This window comes from Budorcas taxicolor, chromosome 11 (assembly GCF_023091745.1).
Source record: "Budorcas taxicolor isolate Tak-1 chromosome 11, Takin1.1, whole genome shotgun sequence".
Classification (NCBI taxonomy): domain Eukaryota; kingdom Metazoa; phylum Chordata; class Mammalia; order Artiodactyla; family Bovidae; genus Budorcas; species Budorcas taxicolor.
In genome coordinates this window covers 46,816,664-46,831,350 of record NC_068920.1, presented here as the reverse complement: position 1 = coordinate 46,831,350, position 14,687 = coordinate 46,816,664, and the positions used below count along the sequence as shown (strand labels likewise).

Here is a 14,687-nt window from a genome sequence, read left to right as displayed (position 1 = left end):
GATAGCGTGCACTGCTAGACTAACCTTTCTTGCTAGGAATTTGATGCCATTGTTAATTTTCAGTATATCTTACAGACCTCTTCTGGTATTCAATGCTTTCCAGGCAATTTGTATTCACGAGCTGATTTTTGATTTGTAAATATGTTCCCCAGTTGCAGTTTCCCTAGGGAAGCCAAGCTATTAATTTCAAGTTATCTCTATTTAAAAGTCAAAAAATTATCTTTTCCAATTCAAACAGTGTTCAGCTGGTCCCCACAGGTACTAGATAATGTATTGGAAACACACTGATTATGGCCTTCAGAGGAGCTAAGATAATTTAACGAAGTGGAGGCTTCTCTGCATCTTGGGTGATTTCATTGAACATGTGGAGTCAGGCTTCCCAGGTGGCACAGTGGTGAAGAGTCCCCCTGCCAATGCAGAAGTTGCAGGTCCTGTCCCTGGGTCAGGAATATCCCCTGGAGTAGGAAGCGGCAAACAACTCCAGTATTTTCTCATGGAAAATCCCATGGACAGAGGAACCTGGCAGGCTACAGTTTATGGGGTCACAAAGAGTTGGACATGACGGAGTGACTGAGCACGGCGCCTTCTTGATTTGGAAAGGAATATTTGGAAAACTGTCATTGATGAGTTCATGCCAACGTGATATTTCTTGTCCCCTAATTTCTCTGCCTCCAGCTGTGCAGCGCCCCTTCCCCAATGTGAGCAGAACCAGAGGGCAGGAAGGGGAAATTTCAGAGGCTGAACCCTTAGGGCTTGCCTACTCTGACTTCTCAGAATATTCATTGTCTCTGCTAACTCCAGCCCATCTAGCTCCCACCCAGTCTCGGGTTACTAGGGGAAGGATTTATTAGGTGATAAATTTAGTGTCATTTGGTTCACATTTGTAACTTTGAGTGTTTTTATGTGAATGTTGCATAGTCCTAATCTAAAAAAAAAAGTCTAAATTTTAAATTATCTGTGGCATTGTTAATTACTAAGAAAAGCTTTCTTGTCTTCCTTTGCGTGGCCACATCCATTTCCTGTTATGCAGATTGGTGAGTGGGGGCTGCAGGGCTTACCAGGAGACGACCTCTCAATTCAGAATGGCATCATTGTGACAAAGGCCACCAGATACCCACTCCTCATAGACCCACAGACTCAAGGCAAAACGTGGATTAAATCAAAGGAAAAGGAAAACGACTTGCAGGTAGGTACCATTTGGTGGGTGGTTCTTGAAATCATGAAGTTTTCCCACAATTTCAGTTGAATCTGTTAGTCATTAAATTGTCATCTCTATGATAGTTGATTGCTAATTCACACCTTTGAGTTTTATGACCGTGATTTGGGGCAAAGGCTCTGATCATTTGCTTTTTAAACATATTTACTTAATTTATTTAACTGCCCTGATTATTAGTTGTGACACAAGAGATCTTTTTTAGTTGCAGTATGTGAACTCTTGGTTGTATCATGTGAGATCTAGTACCCTGAACAGGAGTCGAACCCAGGCCTCCTGCATTGGGAGCAGGGAGTCTTGGCCGCTGGACCACCAGGGAAGTCCTGATGCTGATTATTCTCTCTTTTGTGATCTCTCTTGGTCTCACTTTCCTGCCCTCTGTCCATTGCCCTGGCTGCATTGCTTTTGCTCATGTTGGATGAGGCTTTATTCTGGGCCCTGAGATTGTGTTTGCAGGAGAATATCAAGCACAGGACTTGTGATTCCTCAGGTTAAAGCCTCTTGCTCCAGCCTAACTCAGGCACGTGCTCGTACTCTGGAGTTCAGCATTGGAGTTAGAGTCGACCAAGGTGTTACTCTTAAGGCAGAGGTAGACACGGGCAGGATTTCAACATTCCTGGTTCCTTTGAGGATCCTGTGACATTGATATTTCAATTCAGTATTACAATATGGATTATTCACTGTTTCCTCGACGTTGTTCTGAGTTTCAAGCCATAAGGACCCAAAGTTTTGCTTGTAGTGTGTCTATTATACTAACCAGAATGTTTCCTCCACCCAATTGCCCACTTTACTTATATCCAAGATGAACGTCTTGAGCATTATTCAGAGTCCACATCCAATACTACCTTTCACGAGACTTGCCTAAATCCACAGCTTCATAGAGCTTGTCCTGATTCCTCGCATACCTTGTATTTCTGCTGTGGACTAGAAGTATGCCTTAAATTACTGTTCTTTGCACATTTGTCTTTTATCTCTACTATATTAGAAACTCAGCTTCCCTGGTAGCTCAACTGGTAAAGAATCCACCTGCAATGCAGGAGATCCCAGTTTGATTCCTGGGTTGGAGAGATCCTCTGGAGAAAGGGACAAGCTACCCACTCCAGTATTCTTGGGTTTCCCTGGTGGCTCAGCTGGTAAAGAATCCACCTTCAATGCAGAAGACCTGGGTTCGATCCCTGGGTTGGAAAGATCCCCTGGAGAAGGGAACAACTTCTCCCTCTAGTATTCTGACTTGGAGAATTCCCTGGACTACAGTCCATGGGGTTGCAAAGAGTTGGACATGACTTTCACTTATAGTATAAACTTGGGCAAACTCCCAGAGATGGTGAGGGACAAGGAGGCCTGGCGTGCTGCACTCCATGGGGTCACAAAGAGTTGGATATGACGGGGCAGCTGAACAACAACAACAACTCCATAAACTTCTTGTTAGATTTATGGTTTTATGCCATCTATATGTTTTCTGCATTTATTGAATTAGTGTGTAATCATTACAGGAAAAAAAAAACAAAACAGAAAAAACCATGTGGTCATCTTGATAAATGCAGAAAAAATAAGTTGGTAAAATCAAAACTTCTAGCAAACTGAGATTAGGAGAGTTAGTGGCTCAGTCGTGTCCAACTTTTTGTGACCCCATGGACAGGAGCCCGCCAGGCTCCTCTGTTCATTGAATTCTCCAGGCCAGAATACTGGAGTGGGTAGCCATTCCCTTCTCCAGGGGATGTTCCCAACCCCGGGATCAAACCTGGGTCTCCTGCATTGCAGGCAGACTCTTTACCATCTGAGCCTCCAAGGAAGTCCAAGATTAAGAGGGCCCTTCCTTAATCAGATAAAGAGTATTTACAAAAAGCCTTCAAGAAACACCACATTTAGTGGTGAAATAGTGAAAGATTTCCTTCTAAGATCAAGACTTTGCAGGCACGGGGACATTGCCTATTGCTCTGGAGCACCCCCCAAGATTCTCCCACCTAATTAAGACTCCAATCTATGTTGACTTAGAAAACTCAGAAAAATCCTGGCAAAGATCAGAGAGTATAAGTGGAGGGGAAGAGTTGAGAAAAGTGGGGTTGATGGAAAGTAGCTTCTGAGGAGCTGTATATGCAGAAGTACATGAGTGGTATGTACCAGGGTCTTCCTCCTCCTGAACTCAGGCCCCGGGTCCAGCTCAGCTGTAACTTGTTCCTTGCTCCGTTCCTCACTCCTCTTGCCTCCCTGGCTGTTGATTTCCCTGCTCATCTTCGTCTTATTTTTTCTGATTGTGGCTTTATTTTTCCATTTAATTCATTGATAGTCTTCAGTCATGTCCTTCCTGATGCAGCCTCATCCCAAGAAGCTTCCTGAGGAAGTAAGAGAAATATATCAGACACACTTCCTTATTTTAAAAACCGCCAACTTCTGGGATGTATGTAAATTGAACTGCATCTTTTTTACTCAGACAGCATAGTATTTTTCTGAATATGTGGATAAGCACGTGCACAAACACACATAAATGAAAAGAAAATGAAGCAAAACCGTCACTTCTGTGCTCGGTAAGGAAGGCAAAATGAAAAATGAAACACTTTATAAATGAAAAACAAAACATATTTGGCATGTCCAGGGCTGCATTTCACCTTGCCAAGGTCATCTTCAAAGCCATTTCCAGCACCTACAGCTCTGACTTCTGAATAAAGAATGTATGTGCTTAATTCCCCTGTGAAGAGTTCACTGAGTAAAGACCTAGTTCCAGAGTATCTGTGTGGGTGATACAGGCTCTCATGTGGCCACCACACAGTATTCCTCCATAAGAAAAATCAAGTGAATCCAACCTGAAACTATGACTCCAAGATATTACTTCACGTTTATGAAGATATTAAAGGTGGTTAAAAGGTAATTTAATAAATCAACAATTTGAAAATTATTTCTTTAATTGGTATATTAGTCAGGGTTTTTCAGAGACATAGAACTGAAAGGATATCCAGGTACAGATATACAGAAAGAGATTTATTGTGAAGGGGTGGCTCATGGGCTTATGGAGGCTAGAAGTCCCTGATCTGCTGTCCACAGGCTGGAGCCCCAGGAAAGCTGGTGGTGTCGTTCCAGTCCAAACCCCGAAGGCCTGAGAACCACAGGAGCCATGGGGTCAGTTCCAGGCCCAGTCTGAAGTCCTCAGAGTCAGGAGCTGATGTCCAAGGGCAGGAGAAGATGGATGTCCTAACCTATGCAGAGAACAAATTGGCACTTCCTCCAGCTTTCTGTTCTGTTCAGGTCCTTAATGGATTGGACAATGCCCACCTACGTGGGCGAGGGCCATAATCTTTGTTCAGACTGTCGACTCAAATGCTAATCTCTTCCAGAAACAACCTCACAAACACACCTTGAAATAATGCTTGCCAGCTATCTGGGCATTCATTAGCCCGGTCAAGTTGACAGATAAAATTAACCATCACACTTGGGAAAGACATCACAAAAACAGAGTTTGCTTCTTGGGGAATAGAGCAGGACAATTACATTCAGTCTTCTTGGGACCTTATTTCATCTTATTTAAATAAGCTAGTTAAAGCTCGTTGTTTGGATTCATTTACCTTATCAACTTATAGTGAGGTCTTGCACAGCACATCATGTATATAAATAAAGCTATTCATCTAGGGGGAAAGTTCCATCGTGTGCAAGATATTCTGTTTTTAGTTAGTTCTGTTTTGATTAAAACAGGACAAAGATAGACTTCTTTTTCAATTCCACACCTTTTTTCATTGCAAGTGAGAGATACTATTTTTAAATTTCACCCTCCTGATGTTGGAGAAGACCCTTGAGAGTCCCTTGGACTGCAAGGAGATCCAACCAGTCCATTCTGGAGGAGATCCTGGGTGTTCTTTGGAAGGAATGATGCTAAAGCTGAAACTCCAGTACTTCAGCCACCTCATGCGAAGAGTTGACTCACTGGAAAAGACTCTGATGCTGGGAGGGATTGGGGGCAGGAGGAAAAGGGGACAACAGAGGATGAGATGGCTGGATGGCATCACCGACTCAATGGATGTGAGTTTGAGTGAACTCTGGGAGTTGGTGATGGACAGGGAGGCCTGGTGTGCTGCGATTCATGGGGTCACAAAGAGTCGGACACGACTGAGTGACTGAACTGAACTGAGTCACCTGATGTCTCAATGGATCTTCCTTTTTAATTTTTTTTTAGTTTTTATTTTTTTCTTCTGTTTATTTGGCTGCTTGTGGCATGAGGGATCTTTTTTTAAATTTTATTTTAATTGGAAGCTAATTGCTTTTCAGTATTGTGGTGGTTTTTGCCATACATTGACATGAATCAGCCACAGGTGTATGTGTGTCCCACCATCCTGAACCCCCTCCCACCTTCCTCCCCACCCCATCCATCTGGTTGTTTCAGAGCACCAGCTCTGATGCCCTGCTTCATGCGCTGAACCTGCACTGGCCATCTATTTTGCATATGGTAATATACATGTTTCAATGCTACTCTTTCATATCATCCCACCCTCGCCTTCTCCCACGTAGTCCAAAAGTCTGCTCTTCACATCTGTGTCTCTTTTGCTGTCTTGCATATAGGGTTGTCATTATTGTCTTTCTAAATTCTTGGTTCTTAGTCCTTGGATAGAATCTGTGCCCCTGGTGTGGAAGCCCAGTGTCTTAACCACTGGACCACCAGGGAAGCCCTCTCTTGTTTCTTAAGATCAGCACTCACAGTAGCATAACGGCAATAGTTGAATTCAGAGAATAGAGGATAAGAAGGTGGAGAGCTGAGGACTGAACCTTTGGGAATCCTCACAGGTAGAGGGAGAGATCGCTGGAGAAGTAAAGAGTTCCAAGTCAGTTGGCTAATGCAAAGATCAACTAGCCCAATTGGGGTGTTTTGACTAATAACAAACATTGATCTAAAAATGGAGAACCCGCTAAGATGGCGACTGTGGAACCGGAAACCACCCCTACTCCAAATCCCCCGCCTACAGAAGAAGAGAAAACAGAATCCAATCAGGAGGTTGCTAACCCAGAACACTATATTAAACACCCTTTACAGAACAGATGGGCACTCTGGTTTTTTAAAAATGATAAAAGCAAAACTTGGCAAGCAAACCTTCGATTGATCTCTAAGTTTGATACTGTTGAAGACTTTTGGGCTCTGTACAACCATATCCAGTTGTCTAGTAATTTAATGCCTGGCTGTGACTACTCACTTTTTAAGGATGGTATTGAGCCTATGTGGGAAGATGAGAAAAACAAACGAGGAGGACGATGGCTAATTACACTGAACAAATAGCAGAGACGAAGTGACCTCGATCGTTTTTGGCTAGAGACACTGCTGTGCCTTATTGGAGAATCTTTTGATGACTACAGTGATGATGTATGTGGAGCTGTTGTTAATGTTAGAGCTAAAGGTGATAAAAGAGCAATATGGACTACTGAATGTGAAAACAGAGAAGCTGTTACACATATAGGGAGGGTATACAAGGAAAGGTTAGGACTTCCTCCAAAGATAGTGATTGGTTATCAGTCCCATGCAGACACAGCTACTAAGAGCGGCTCCACCACTAAAAATAGGTTTGTTGTTTAAGAAGACACCTTCTGAGTATTCTCATAGGAGACTGCGTCAAGCAATCGAGATTTGGGAGCTGAACCAAAGCCTCTTCAAAAGCAGAGTGGACTGCATTTAAATTTGATTTCCATCTAAATGTTGCTAAGATATAAGAGAAGTCTCATTCGCCTTTGTCTTGTACTTCTGTGTTCATATTTTCTTTTTTCTTTCTTTTTTTTTTTTGGCTAGAGTGTCCATTATCTCAATCAAAGAATTACAGTACACATCATCCCCAGAATCCATAAATGTGTTCCTGGCCCACTCTGTAATAGCTTAATAGAAATAACCATTACAGACACATTTGACCCATCTACAATATTAAAAAAAAGAACTTGCATTTCTGTACCTTACAAGAGAATGATTTTGTTTACGTTCCATTGTATGCAGGAGCATATTTTGCTGGTTTGAAAGAGTATGATGCATACAGTTTTCTGGCAATTTTCTTTGATTCTTTTTACAGCATTATCTGTGCTGTACTCTTGCTGATGGCTGCTAGATTTTAATTTATTTGTTTCCCTACTTGATAACATTAGTGATTCTGATTTCAGTTTTTCATTTGTTTTGCTTTAGTTTTTCTTTCTCATGTAACATTGGTGAAGGATCCAGGAATATGACACAAAGGTGGAATAAACATTAATTTTGTGCATTCTTTGGTAATTTTTTTTAACTTAAAACTACAATGCTTTGCTACAAATTTATGCATTTCATTCAAATCAGTGATCTATGTTTGTGTGATTTCCTAAACTTAATTGTGGATTATAAAAAATGTAACATCATAATTACATTCCTAATTAGAATTAGTATATCTGTTTTTGTATCTTTATGCTGTATTTTAACACTTTGTATTACTTAGGTTATTTTGCTTTGGTTAAAAAATTGGCTCAAGTAGAAAAGCAGTCCCATTCATATTGAGACAGTGTACAAAACTGTAAATAAAATGTGTACAGTGAATTGTCAAAAAAATAAATAAATAAATAAAAATGGAGAACCCCACCAGACATTCAGAATCCTAATTTTTTTTAATGTAAGAATATGTTGAAAATGTATAGTCTTTTAGGTTGATTTTATGCAAAGTACCATATTCTTATGTTATGCCACTGTTAGAGACAGAAAACACAGATGAACCTTAGGTTGATTCAGTATGTCATTTCTGACATCCCTGTGCTTTTTAAAAAATCACTTATTCATCTCATAGGTGTCCTGAGAAGATAAGTGAGTATCATAAAAATGCAAGTTAGTTTGCTTTCTTTGAATGATTGTAGCTATGTAAGTTTAAAGGGTTAATCCTTGATTACCTCTCTTCCACCTGCCAGAGCAGAGCTCTGACTTCCACTAAGGAATGACACTTGTTTCTCTTTCAATCAGAGAGACCCCCATTACACACCCAGGGCTTCCACAAAGTCGTGACCCCCCACCCAAGTTTTGAAAATTATGTTTTGTTTGTTACTTTTATATTTATAATTAAAGCTTCCTTGACAGTCCTTAGAATTCTTAGTCCCTTGCCCAAATATCTCTGGTTTCCACTCAGAAACAGGCACATTCTTTGTAACATTTCTGCAGCAATGAGCTCTTTATTTTTAGGTCACCTCTCTGAACCATAAATATTTCCGCACACACCTGGAGGACAGTCTTTCCTTGGGCCGACCCCTTCTTATTGAGGACATCCGTGAAGAGCTGGATCCAGCCCTGGATAATGTATTAGAAAAGAATTTCATTAAGTCGGGCACCACTTTCAAGGTAAGCTTTGAAAAAAGAAAAGAGCAATGGTGACATCTACTTATTTTTTTGAGCACAGCAACGAAGACAGTTTTCTTCAGGTGGTAGTATTTGAAGCTGAAAGAATTATTTCCAAACTCATATTCAGTGTTTCCTTAAAATATATGTATATATGTAATATATATATGTATATATATACAGGGGCGAGAACAATATCTTGCTAACAATAGCCATTTATCTGAAACTAAACAAGATGTTAAGGAAAGGCATCTGGTGATAATGATATATTATTGTTACACACAAAATATGTATATTTTAGCAGCTCTGAGAAAGGTGGTTTCCAATCCATGTATTTTTCTCTGCAGTAAAACCTGTTTCCTCACTGAATAAAATGGCATTTTTAGTGATGTCTCAGGACATTGACCTGCATATAGGTTTCTCAAGGGGCAGGTCAGGTATTCCCATCTCTTTCAGAATTTTCCACAGTTTATTATGATCCACACAGTCAAAGGCTTTGGCATAGTCAATAAAGCAGTAATAGATGTTTTTCTGGAACTCTCTTGCTTTTTCGATGATCCAGCAGATGTTGGCAATTTGATCTCTGGTTCCTCTGCCTTTTCTAAAACCAGCTTGAATATCTGGAAGTTCACATTTCACATATTGCTGAAGCCTGGCTTGGAGAATTTTGAGCATTATTTTACTAGCATGTGAGATGAGTGCAATTGTGTGGTAGTTTGAGCATTCTTTGGCATTGCCTTTCTTTGGGATTGGCATGAAAACTGACCTTTTCCAGTCCTGTGGCCACTGCTGTTTTCCAAATTTGCTGGCATCTTGAGTGCAGCACTTTCACAGCATCATCTTTCAGGATTTGAAATAGCTCAACTGGAATTCCATCACCTTCTCTAGCTTTGTTTGTAGTGATGCTTTCTAAGGCCCACTTGACTTCACATTCCAGGATGTCTGGCTCTAGGTGAGTGATCATACCATCATGATTATCTGGGTCGTGAAGCTCTTTTTTTGTACAGTTCTTCTGTTTATTCTTGCCATCTCTTCTTAATATCTTCTGCTTCTGTTAGGTCCATACCATTTCTGTTCTTTACAAGCTCAGGTGATTGCAGCCATGAAATTAAAAGGCACTTACTCCTTGGAAGGAAAATTATGACCAACCTAGATACCATATTAAAAAGCAGAGACATTGCTTTGCCAACAAAGGTCCGTCCAGTCAAGGCTATGGTTTTTCCAGTGGTCATGTATGGATGTGAGAGTTGGACTGTGAAGAAAGCTGAGCACCGAAGAATTGATGCTTTTGAACTGTGGTGTTGGAGAAGACTCGAGAGTCCCTTGGACTGCAAGGAGGTCCAACTGTTCCATCCTAAAGGAGATCAGTGCTGGGTTTTCATTGGAAGGACTGATGCTAAAGCTGAAACTCCAATACTTTGGCTACCTCATGCGAAGAGTTGACTCATTGGAAAAGACCCTGATACTGGGAGGGATTGGGAGCAGGAGGAGAAGGAGACGACAGAGGATGAGATGGCTGGATGGCATCACCGACTCGTTGGACATGAGTTTGAGTAAACTCCGGGCGTTGGTGATGGACTGGGAGGCCTGGCATGCTGCGATTCATGGGGTCTCAAAGAGTCAGACACAACTGAGTGACTGAACTGAACTGAACTGAGGGACATTGATTTTATTTCTCTATTAACTTTCAGTTCAAACTCATGAACTTTGCTGGAAGCAGCAGAATATGGTTTCTGATGACTGGTGATAACATGAATTGTTTCAATACAAGTGTTTCTTTTTTAATTGGTTTCATTCTTTTAGTTTTCTTGTTTTTACTGAATGACAGCATTTCTGATTGATAATTTTTTGCCCTGAATAACTTAATTTCATGAAAATCAGTGAATAAGAATGCCAATTTTCTCATTAAATAAAGATAGATTTATTTAGAGGAATGTTCTTCATAATGTGAATTCTTTCATATGCCATATTTAATATGCCAAAGGAGGTTTTAGTACGTCCATTCCTGAAAGGGCTTTAAAAAGACCCAGATTCTTACCTGCAATGTGAAGGCCATGATGCCTGAGTGCCTTAGTGATGTGGTTTTCACTCATATGCAAGATTAATATTAATTAAAAATTTAAGTCATTTAAAATTTTAGAATTTCCAACTGAGTTTTAGATAGCAAACTCAGTTGTTTTTGATACACTGAAAATTGTTATGTTTAAGGTAAGTGTTATCTTTCTGAGGAAAAATGTTGGCATTTTTTTCCTCCAAAAGTTTCATTAACCCTTTCTCTTGTCAAATGTGCTTCAGATATGACTGCGAAATGCAAAAAGAAATAGCACTTCTTATAAACACAACAAATTTCTGTAGTAGGAACTTTCCTCAGGTGAAGAAAAGCAGTCAAATGTTAGACATGTCTGAGTTTTCCTTTATTCCAGGGGCCCCCAACCTCTGGGATCTAATGCCTGATGATCTGAGGTGGAGCCAGTGTGATAATAATGGAAATAAAGTGCACAATAAATGTAATGCACTTCAATCATTCAGTCATTCAAACCACCCCCCCCTCCCCCAGAAATTGTCCTCCATGAAACCAGCCCCTGGAACCAAAAAGGGTTGGGGACCACTGCTTTATTCAACATTTGTTTTGGATAAATTTTTCATTTAATTTTCTTGGCATCATGGCTAAAATCATCTTTAGGCAGAGACAGAATTTAAACCACAAGTTTAAATTATTGTAAGAAAATATGATTTATCATGTAAGTTCAGTGATTAAAGTTTTACAGCTGGTTTTTGTAATTCATTCAAGTTTCACTGCATTGGCCTTTGGTAAATTCTCTCCTAAATTGAACCCAGATTCCTTGTCTGCCATTTAAGCTGTGTGTAATTTAATATTTGAATTGATGTAGGTGAAAGTTGGCGATAAGGAATGTGATGTCATGGATACATTTAAACTTTATATTACGACAAAGTTACCAAACCCTGCCTTTACCCCTGAGATCAATGCTAAAACGTCAGTCATTGATTTTACTGTTACCATGAAAGGACTTGAGAACCAGTTACTAAGGAGGGTAATTCTAACAGAGAAACAGGTAATAACATCTCAAGGTAAAGAACTTCTACTTATAATAAATTACAATAATGTTTTAATGTATTAGGAAACTGTTGACTATATGGAAAGGGAAAAATGAAACATCATATTTACCTTTGTTAGCATAAATATTTGTTTTGTAGTCTCAGGTTCTGTTGAGAAATCATGCAACTCACCTCTTTTCTGATCCCTGAAAGCATGTGTGCACACACACACCACTCTCTACTTCTGACTTTAAGGCTTTGGATATATTGACTTTCATATCTACAGCCCTATAGATGAATAATCTTGAGTTTTCACCTGAAAAATTCAATGAAATGATGATCTTGAAGAAAAAGAAATTTCTCTGGATGAATATTATTAGTAGTTTTAACTATTACACTGCAATAGTAATTGATATACTTGGCTATAATTGATACTGCTGCTGTTGGTGCTGCTAAGTTGCTTCAGTCGTGTCCGACTCTGTGCGACCGCATAGATGGCAGCCCACCAGGCTCCCCCGTCCCTGGGATTCTCCAGGCAAGAACTACCACACTCTAATAATCTAATGATGTAGGGAGCCTTACTTTTATTTTAATTAAATAAACTTATACTGAAGCAGAGAAATGAAGTAGAATTGAGAGTTCTGATAAAACAAAGAACAACTTAAAGCTGGAAAATTTTAAGGGCCTGATAAACTAAGTTTTAAGATAAAGCTCAGAAAACATTAAATGTTATATATAAAATATAATTTTATATATTTTTATTGTATAAAATCTATTTTCATAAAATCTGAGAAAGTTTATATTTGCTTAAATATAACGAATTTTAAGGGCTTCCTAGGCGGTGCTAGCACTAAAGAACCTGCCCGCCAATGCAGGAGACATAAGAGACGTGGGTTTGATCCCTGGGTTGGGAAGATCCCCTGGAGGCGGAAATGGCAACCTACTCCAGTATTCTTGTCTGGAGAATCCCATGGACAGAGGAGCCTGATGGGCTCTGGTCCATGGGGTTGCAAAGAGTTGGACACGACTGAAATTGACTTAGCACAACTAATTTTAGTATTAAGGGTTCAAGGAGAAGGCCAGGTTAGAAATAGTAATGGGAGGGTGAGAAAAAGAATGGCAGAAGAAAGGAGGAAAAGAGGAGACGTGAATAGATGGCAACAGATACAAAGGAAAGATTCAAAAAGGGAAGGATACTGACACCGAAAAATAGAGAGCTCAGTAAAATGAGAAGTAAAATCCCACCTGGTTAATAAGAAATGGCTGACTTGGGGCAAGCCCTTGAAAGACAGCCAGAGTAGTGGGTTGAAAGGGGCCCAGTCCCAGCTTCCCCTCTCATTAGCTGTGTGATCTTATTCCAAAAAAAAAACAGCCCAGGGCTTATGCAAACCAGAAAGGGAACTCTCTCAATTCTAGAGTCTGGCAGAGAGCAGAAGCCCCTCAGTTCACTGCCTCTGTCACCTCTTAAGGCCACAAGGTATCAACTATTGAAAATCAGTCCTTCCCTCTTGGCCTGCCTGGTGCTGTTGATCTGTTCTGAGATGCTGCCTCATTGGTTCAGATCCCCAGTGCAAGCTTCACTAACTTCTTAAGGCAGGCCATACCGCTGTCTAGGGTACACTCCTCAGCCCCAGACCACCCTATACCCTCTCCTCTGGGCCTTAGCTTCCTCTTCAAGAGAGCTGCAAAGGTATTCATACCAACCTTGCTGGGAAAATAGTCTGCAATGTTTGGAGGGTGTATTTTTTTTTCCTACATAAATAATGCATTCTTAAAATTATACTTTGAAAAAATTTTTTCACACTTGCAGAAAAGTTGCAAGACTGGTCCATGAACTCTCATGACTGTGATGTTTAACCTTCCTAACAATCCTGCTCTTATACCCCATCTTTACAGATGAACAAATGGAGACCAGGGAGAATAAGGTCTTAACCCATAAGAGCACATGGCCTTTCCACCCTGCCAAGCCTCGTAGATAAGCTCTACAGGTCATGCTGTAAAACTCACAAGTGTCTGCTGTACCACAATGCTTGTTTTTCCATATCACACTGAAAAGGATGCTAACAGGATTTCATCTTGTCCACATATTCCTATACTGCCACCCAGGGGGTGACTGTTTTAATGCAGACAATTCATTAGTTATTCCCCTTGGGCTTCCCTTGTGGCTCAGATGATAAAGAATCCGCCTGCAATACGGGAGACCTGGGTTTGATCCCTGGGTTGGCAAGATCCCCCGGAGAAGGGAATGGCAACCCACTCCAATATTCTTGCCTGAAAAATCCCATGGGTGAGGAGCCTGGCAGGCTACAGTCCATGGGGTCACAAAGTCAGACACAGCCATGATCTTATCACTAACCCATGAAACACCCCCAAACCACTAGTACAATGGCAGCATGCACTAGCACGGGAGTCAGGGGACAGGGGTATTAGGCCTGTCTCTGCTAGCAGCTGTACTCGGTTGCTTAGTCGTGTCTGACTCTTTGCTGCATTTTAAAAAATGGATGGGTAGGAGGGAGTATCCCTTGTGGTCTGGTGGTTAAGAATCCACCTGCCCGTGCAGAGGGCATGGGTTCAATCACTGATCTGGGAAGATTCCCACATGCCAAGTGACAACTAAGCCCATGTACCACAAAAGCCTGTGCAGCACAACTACTGAGCCAGCACTCTGGAGCAGCTGAAGCTTGCATGCCGTAGAGCCCACGCTCTACAGCAAGAGAAGCTGCCGGAATGAGAAGCCCGTACATGCGACAAAGAGTAACCCCTGCTTTCCGCAACTAGAGAAGGCCCATGCACAGCAACAAAAACCCAGGGCAACCAAAAATGAACAAATAAATCTTTAAAAAAAATGAATTTAGGGGGACACGTTCACGCCCTGTAGATGCTCAGAATCTAGTTAGAGGGATATAGCCTACACATAAGTTTGTGATGCCAGCGATCATAAATGTACAGATAACTGCCATGCTATGGGTTTTCATTGACAAATTGATTTAGGAAGAATTTCTGGAAGTTTTTTGAGAAACTTTCTCAAATAAGTAGTTTAAAAACACATTTTAAATGCAGTTCTAAGTACAGTGTGATTGCATGTAAGATCGAAATAGAATGCTGTGAAGAATG

The 14,687-nt window shown here is 40.7% G+C and overlaps 2 protein-coding genes across 2 annotated transcripts in view; both read left to right on the top strand.

The window, feature by feature from the left end:
- Window positions 1–14,687, top strand: part of DNAH8 (dynein axonemal heavy chain 8) — a 315,366-nt gene that overhangs the window by 206,937 nt on the left and 93,742 nt on the right. Inside the window, exons 73-75 of the mRNA XM_052649575.1 lie at window positions 1,031–1,186; window positions 8,364–8,519; window positions 11,408–11,590. Coding sequence (XP_052505535.1) covers window positions 1,031–1,186; window positions 8,364–8,519; window positions 11,408–11,590 — 495 coding nt within the window. The remainder of the gene's footprint in view (window positions 1–1,030; window positions 1,187–8,363; window positions 8,520–11,407; window positions 11,591–14,687) is intronic.
- Window positions 6,108–7,302, top strand: LOC128056769 (eukaryotic translation initiation factor 4E-like). The gene is given in 1 exon segment (XM_052649576.1): window positions 6,108–7,302. A coding segment is annotated over 1 exon segment (654 nt). The 3' UTR covers window positions 6,762–7,302.